This window comes from Molossus molossus, unplaced genomic scaffold, assembly GCF_014108415.1.
Source record: "Molossus molossus isolate mMolMol1 unplaced genomic scaffold, mMolMol1.p scaffold_m16_p_9, whole genome shotgun sequence".
In the NCBI taxonomy this organism is placed as follows: domain Eukaryota; kingdom Metazoa; phylum Chordata; class Mammalia; order Chiroptera; family Molossidae; genus Molossus; species Molossus molossus.
In genome coordinates this window covers 87,195,695-87,203,174 of record NW_023425403.1, presented here as the reverse complement: position 1 = coordinate 87,203,174, position 7,480 = coordinate 87,195,695, and the positions used below count along the sequence as shown (strand labels likewise).

General features: G+C 40.9%; 1 protein-coding gene across 2 annotated transcripts in view; it reads left to right on the top strand.

Annotated features, from left to right (window-relative positions):
- Positions 1–1,905: 1,905 nt before the first annotated feature.
- Positions 1,906–7,480, top strand: part of VWA8 (von Willebrand factor A domain containing 8) — a 391,316-nt gene continuing 385,741 nt past the window's right edge. For both annotated transcript variants that reach the window (XM_036249886.1, XM_036249887.1), the window contains exon 1: positions 1,906–2,145. In XM_036249886.1, the coding sequence (XP_036105779.1) occupies positions 1,992–2,145 (154 nt within the window). In that variant the 5' untranslated portion in view covers positions 1,906–1,991. The remainder of the gene's footprint in view (positions 2,146–7,480) is intronic.

Sequence of the window (7,480 nt, the reverse complement as noted above, 5' to 3'; positions counted from 1 at the left end):
CTTGAGGGTGAAGAGATGCAAGTACCAGAGAGCAGGGTGGGCAGGGACTGTATCCAGTTCACACACCGCAAGAAGAATGTGTGTGGGTGACTCAAGAGAGATGTATTGTAATTCTTTATTTGCATGTTTGTTTTTATATACTTGATGTGAACCCACTGCTACACGGTACATAGTGGGGTACTGGTTATACAAGAGTTGCTCAATAAATGTTGTGAATGATTGAATGCTCTAACTTTGATCTCCCAATTATCTTAACTCTAAGAGCTCTTAGTGCTTATATTTTATTTTTCTAAATTACTTTAGATTGTTCTACTAAACACTGTGTACTGGATTCCAATAAGATTAAATGGAGATGCTCCAATAAAGGTACTTAACTCTTCCAGCCTTACTTTATTCATCTGTAAAATGGGGGATAATAACACTACCTCAGTCAAAGTGTTGCTGTGTGAAATGACATTAAAGTGAACAGTACAATGCCTGGCTGATAGTATGTACTCAAACTGTTACATCAAAGTAGGTAAGCATTTCATAAACTGTTACATCTTACATTTATGTCATTTTCCCTAGCACTTTCATAGGGTTGTTGTGAAGATTGTGAGAACATATCTGTAAAACCATGTTGCAATGCACTACACAAATGTTTACCTTTATTATTACTGTCTCCCCAACTAGGTTAGAAGCCTATTCTTTTTTCAGCCTTCACTCCTTCCTTCTAAGTCCTCAGCAAAATGCATGCAGCCTTCTCCAGCTCAGCTTTTCTTTTACAGCGTCCTATCAATGTCTTCTCAGCACATATGCATATGGTTGGTACTCAACACAGATTTAAAGACAGCAACAACTCTAGAATGAACAAGTCCTTTAGCTGAAAGCGAAGCCTCTGCCTTCTTTTTGATGCTTCTTTTGTTTAACTTAATTTGAACATTTTGCCTTGATCAATTCACTCCTGACATTTTGGAGACGCAGTATAATTATATTAGATTTAGTTTGCTTCGTGGTAGGACCACTTCCGCTTTTGGCATGTCCAAAGGGAGTCAGCCTACTTTTTTCTCTTACCAAACACATAAATTACGTTTATGTAACTCACACTGCGGCATGACTTAAAAATGCTTAATTTGGGTCCTTTCCGACATTTTGGCAATTTCTATATATCACTAAATTATGAGTGTTCTATTTAAAATTAAGGAAAAACACAGTGGGGAAAAAAGATAAGCCCGGGCCTTGTGGCTCAGTGGACTGAGCTAGTCCCATGGACTGAGAGGTCCCAGTTCCATTCTGGGTCAGGGCACAAGCCCGGGTCGCTGGCTCCATCCCTGGCACCTGTTTCTCTCTCACATGGATGTTTCTCTCGCTCTTAAAAAAAAAAAAAAAAAAAAAAAAATTAGTAAAAATATATTTAAAAAAATAAGAGCAAGGTTGCCAAACACTGTATGGAAACACTGGCATGGTTACAGTGACTCAAGACAGGTGAAATTCCGGCAATCTCGTGAATTATACTCAGTTTCTGGCAAGGAGTTGAAGCCGCGTTCAGGGCGAGCGCGCTGTAAGCCTGGGCTTAACCACACACGAAGACCGAGCACGAACATCTGGAGTCACACCATCAACGCCACTAAAGCCTTCGGAACCCTGAACGGCAGAGGCTCCGGACGGCAGGGGAGTCCCGGCGGCCGGCCGGGTGAGGCCAGGTGCGCGGGTGAGGCCCGCAGCCCCGCGCGGGAGCCCCAGAGCGGCCGGCGGGCCCAGCGCTCCGCCCGCGGCGCTGCGCTCGGCTCCCGGCGGCCGGCCAGCTGCCTGGGCTCGCGCGCCGCGGGCTCCCCGTTCCCGTGCGCCGGGCGGCCCGAGCCCGCGGAGCCGGCCGCGCCGGGGGAAGGAGTTTCCGGCGGACTCCGCGCCGTACAGCTTCCTGTCCCCCTCGCCGCGCCGCTTCACGCCGCCCGCCCGGGACGCGGCTCGCCCCGGAGTCCTTCACCATTCCCGGCAGCGTCCCCCGCCCCATGCAGTCGCGGCTCCTGCTCCTCGGCGCTCCCGGCGGCCCGGCCGCGCGGCGTGTGCGGCTGCTCCTGCGGCAGGTGGTGCGCGGCCGGCCGGGTGGCGTCGGGCGGCGGTCGGAGGTCAGACTGGTGCACGCCGGGGCGGGGGCCGAGACAGGTAACCCCGGACGCCCCGCAGCCTGTGCGCCGCCGCGCGCTCTGCCCAGCCCTCCCCGCCGCTTCGCCGCGCTGGGGCAGAGCTGCGCGGGGCGCCCGAGACGGTGCGCCTCCCCGCCGCTCACTGCCGTGCAACGCGGAGGGGGGCGTTTGCACACTCAGGCCCCATTCAGCAGCCTGAGGGGTCTGGACCACGGCTTCTGAGGACGTGGAAGAGTGCTGTCCCCCGCCCCTGATGACAGTACCGCAGAGGTTAATACAGCAGCCCTCAGAGCTTGGTGAAAGCCAAACGTGACCTTGCCCTCTGAGTCTCAAGGGCCTGGGAGCCGACCTGTGCCCTGTTCCAGCCTGGGCCAGTGGTGGCTTAGAAATGTCCTTCTCGCTCCAGAACCCACTGTCCACAGTATTTTAAGTGTATCCATGAGCCTTTCCAACTTTTACAGGAGTTTTTCTTTCTCATAGTTTAACATTTTCTGAGAGCTGAAAATAATTTAGTGAAAACCCCTGACAATACAATTGAGGTCACTGAGACACAGAGGGAAAAGTGGCTTGCTGGAGGTCACACAGCGAACTAGTGACGTTATAACGTGCTCTGATTTCTAACCTCAGTGTTTTTTTTGGCTCTACCCGAATCTCTTGTGTGTTGAAATTGGAGCATGTGTTCTGGTGAAACAGGAAGGGATGTATATTGTTGCTGCTCTTGATTGGCAAAGTGATTCTAGGCAAGATGTTGTTAGTTATTGTTGCTTAAAATAATGGAGGTTTTCACTATGAAATTCTAGGTTTTCTTGCTTTCTTTCCCTGTTGTCTGTCCTCCAAATAATTCTTGCCAGCAAATGAGGGAGTTTAAATCCCATACATTTTATTCATTCATTCATTTACTGAACAAACTTGTTTTTGTTTTTGTTTTCCTATATGGAATTGTGATGTCAGATTTTGCCCCTTATCAATTATTGTGACTTCTAGGGTATTTGTTTATTGCTTTGATTTTTATTTTTTGAGTTTTTGTTTGTTGCTCCTTTGTCTTAAAAGTCAAAGGTCAAGGGTGGAAGTGTAGTATAATCTGTAACTTGGGTTTTGAAGTTCGTTTAGGTTGCAGTTCATTACTGCAATATCTACATGTAGGGATTTGAGGGTAGGTTTCTTAATTTTGTGACCCAGTTTTCTTAACTGTAAAATGAGGGTAAAGAGAGTATATCTCATAGGGTTGTTGTGAGGATTTAATTAGTTAATACAATTCCTGGGACATATTAATATTCAATAAAGTTAGCGTCTTTATTATTAGTAGTATATGTATTTTCAACTCTGTGAGAGATGTTCTGTTTCCTTGGCTTTAGAGGAACTGAACTAGTTCCTTTTAGGTTCAGTCGATCAGAAAGATCTAGGTAGGCAGATTTGAACAGAGTTGATTCATGTGAACTTTCAAAAAAGAAAAAAAGAAAAAAAAGTTCTTTGTACATGAATAATGCATGTTGATTATAAAAACATTAGAAATCCATGTGGATGTGAATTTTTAAAGTCTGTATTTATGTAGGTATTGGCAGTTAGTTGTAATGTCCTCAGAATTTGTCTTATGTCCAGCAATTCAATTATAAGCTTTGCTTCAATTGTGAGAATCGTGGACACATTAAAGACAACATATTAACTTAAACTCAGTCATTGAATCTGGCAAGATCCACAAGGAGTAGGTATGAGGACTGTGGACAAATGCAGCAGGGAACTTACCAGAAATCTGGATTCAAGTAAGAACAGCTCTAAGACAGGTAAACTGGAGGCAAACTCTTGGGTACCCTGGGCCATGATGTTTGCCATCAAGGTTGGAGTGTCCCATTTTAAATCAGAAGTTATACAGAGACAAATGTAAAACCACAAATAGCATTATGCCGTAATGAATTACAATTTAGGTTTGAAAGATGCTCTCAGGAGCACTTACACATGACAGTTCGTTATTTTCTCTCTGCATGTAATTGACCCTGCTTTCTAATATGTAGTTTGGAAAAAGAGTAATAAGATACATAAAACAATAAATGCAAGTTATATACTGTTCTTAATTTGCCTGGACAGTATGTATATCTTATTTATCTTTATATTCTTTTTGGTGCCTATCAACACTTTGTATCTAATAAGCATTCAGTGGCTTATTACGTTAAAGATCATCTGGAGAAGGAGCAGGAGAGGTTGGAATTGCCTTGTTGACTTTCAAGATAGGAGCTTTATAAAGCCTGGTAAGCAGAGGGAAGAGAGTCATTTATGTAAAGAAAACTTCCCTAAACCCACAGTTTTTTTTTATCTCTTGCTATCAGATAGTCTTAGTATCTATAATTTGTAAATGTGTTGTATTTCTTTACTTCATAGTAGTATTGTATTTTGGTTTTAGGAATAAAGAGGTTAACAAGGAGGTTAGCTATTGCTAATAGAAATGAGTGTAGTGGTTTTACAGATGGAGCCTAACAAGTTGGTTGAGTAGGACTCTGATGTTAAATAGGTTCATATATACCACAGATCAAGATCAAATGATAAACCTGGAAATACAGCTTTATAAATCAACCATGGTATATTTAGTGCTGTCCTTTAACACCATTATTATCTTTATGACTTTTTTGGTCTGAAATACATTTTTAATAGAAATATTAAAGAAATACTTTTTGTACAAAAAAATCTATGTTCAAATGGACATGGACAACAAAGGTGGGGACAGAGTGGGGAGGGAGAGGGAGGGGGAATCAGTGGGGGGAAAAGGAGAAACATCTGTAACAAAAATAAATAAATTTAAAAAAATCTATGTTCATTGTAGAAGAGCGAAAAATACAGACAAATCCCCTAAAACATAATCATCCCATACAAAATCATAACTGTCAACAGTTTGGTGTTAATGCTATGATATTTTATAATATATAACATTTATTTTTTATACAAACACATTTAAAAAAAAATAGGGATCATGTGTGTTTTATAATTTATTCACACTTATCCATTATTGCAAATATATTAGCATAGTGATAAATATTGTTATGCATGATTATTTTAAAAGGTATTCAGTTTATATATTCATCTATATAATATTTATTTTACCAAATTTCTATTCTTGGAAATTTAGGTTGTCTATTTTTAAATATATAAACAGTGCAATAAATATCTATGTATATGCATTTTTGTGATTTTTAAGATTATATTCCTGGGGTGCAATAGAATTGATGTCTGAGGAGGGGAAACAGAACTGTGGCTTCACTGAGAAACACGGTATAAAGGGAAAAACTATATTGTGGTTCAGGTCTTAGCACTGTATTTGCTACGTGTTAACTTTGGGAAAATTATTAACTACTTTGAACCTGTAGCAGGCTGTTGTGACCCTGAGAACACTATAATCCTATTGCATGTTAAAAAGGTTAGCAATGATATCTGAGAACAATTATACCTAATAAATTGTTGGGAAGACTTGTATTAGTAGCATGCAGACTAATATGGAAATTGCTGATATATTTGGTTTTCTCTTCAGTCTGTTTTGTATTACAAAAAATAAAAAAAGTGGTGACACTTAACCAGGGAGATTCCCCTCCCTCAGGAATATCTGAAGACGTTTTTGTTGTTATAACCAGGAGGAAGGGGGTGCTACTAGTATTGAGTGGGTAAAGGCCAGGGATACAATACACAGGACAGCCCCCACAACAAAGGATTATGCCGCCTCACATGTCAGTAATGCTGCTGTTGAGAAACCCTGAACTAAAGCAACTTCTTTGTCAGAGCTACAAGTCATTGAACTGTTTTTCATATCCTAAAGTATGTATATTCATTAACATAATCTGTTAATCTACAATTTTGAGTAGATTGATAGCATTAAAAGCACATTTTATTATTATTATTTTTGTTAATCTTCACCTGAGGATATTTTTCCATTGTGTTTTTTAGATAGAGTGGAAGGGAGGAGGGGGGGGGCAGGCGGAGAAAGAGAGAGAGAGAGAGAGAGAGAGAGAGAGGGAGAGAGAGAGAAACATCAATGTGAGAGAGACACACGGACACACGGATTTGTTGCCTCCCACATGACCCCAACCAGAGCCAGGGATTGAACCTGCAACCTGGATATGAGTCCTTGACTGGGAGTTGAACCCTCAAACCCTCAGCCAGCACTCTAATCGCTGAGCCAAACTGCCCAGGGCTAAAAGCATGTTTTAGATGGTCTACCACAGATGCACCTGAGATACATAACTGAGAAGAGCATTTTTGAAATTGGTAAAGATCTTGACAATATAACAGTTTCAAAATATCTGAGGAAAATACACAGATTTCTCATGGGTTAGCTAAGGATTAAATAAAAACTATCAGTCATATAAAATTATTTAAGAATTATTAGAAATTAACAAATTAAATCTCTGACAATGTTATAAGCTGAAAAAATTGTTATTGATTAAACATTGATGAAAGAATAAAGTCTTTTTGGTATTCAACCCGTGTTGATGGCCACAAAGGAAAAACATAGAAGTTTAGGTGATATAGTTGGAAAAATTCTATATGGACAAAAAGCTACTCACTCTAAAATAATGCTTTAATAAAACATACTCTATAAAAATTAATAACAGAATCCTTTGGCTTAATATTTTTTCTGAAAGCTAATTACTTGATGAAAATTTATGAATGCTAATATTATTCCGATTACAATGTTTTCAGAATATCCTCAGGGACAGAATGTCCTATATTGCTCTTTGAGCATATATCTTCTTTGTAAAATAGGAATTATTACACCTGCTCTGTCTGCCTTTACCTTGCAAAAAAAATGTATTAGCTAGCAGTCATTTGTTTTTAAGTGACAGATATGTGCACAGAAAAATACATTGATTGGTATACAAAGGTGGGAGGTCTAAAAGCTTCAGGCCAGGCTAGATGCAGGATATTCAAATATCTTTAGGGTTTGGGCTCTCTCTGCCTTTCCCCATGGTCTTAACTACTTTCCACTCTCCATGTATTAGATCTATTTTGTTGTTGTTCTATTGGTTTAAATATCTGGCGGGCTTTTTTCAAGTGATAACAGTGATAGCCTTATGGATTGCCCAAGACTTTCATTGTTCTTACAATTCAGTGTCAGAAGAAGAGAGAACATCTCCTATGAGCTCTGATAAATTCTTGGAGAGAGCTTTTATGGGCCAAGTTCATGTGCCTGTCTCTACAACATTGTGGCCTGAGGGTGGAATGTTCTTGTGAAGCTTGTGCAGGGTACTTCTGTGGTTTAGGTATAGGAGTTAAGGTTGGGATGAGTGGTATAAACTCTACTTAAACCAAACGGGGTGGATTCTCCACTGGAGAGAGGGATTCTCTTGTCAAAAGAAAGGGGAAAGAATATTGGG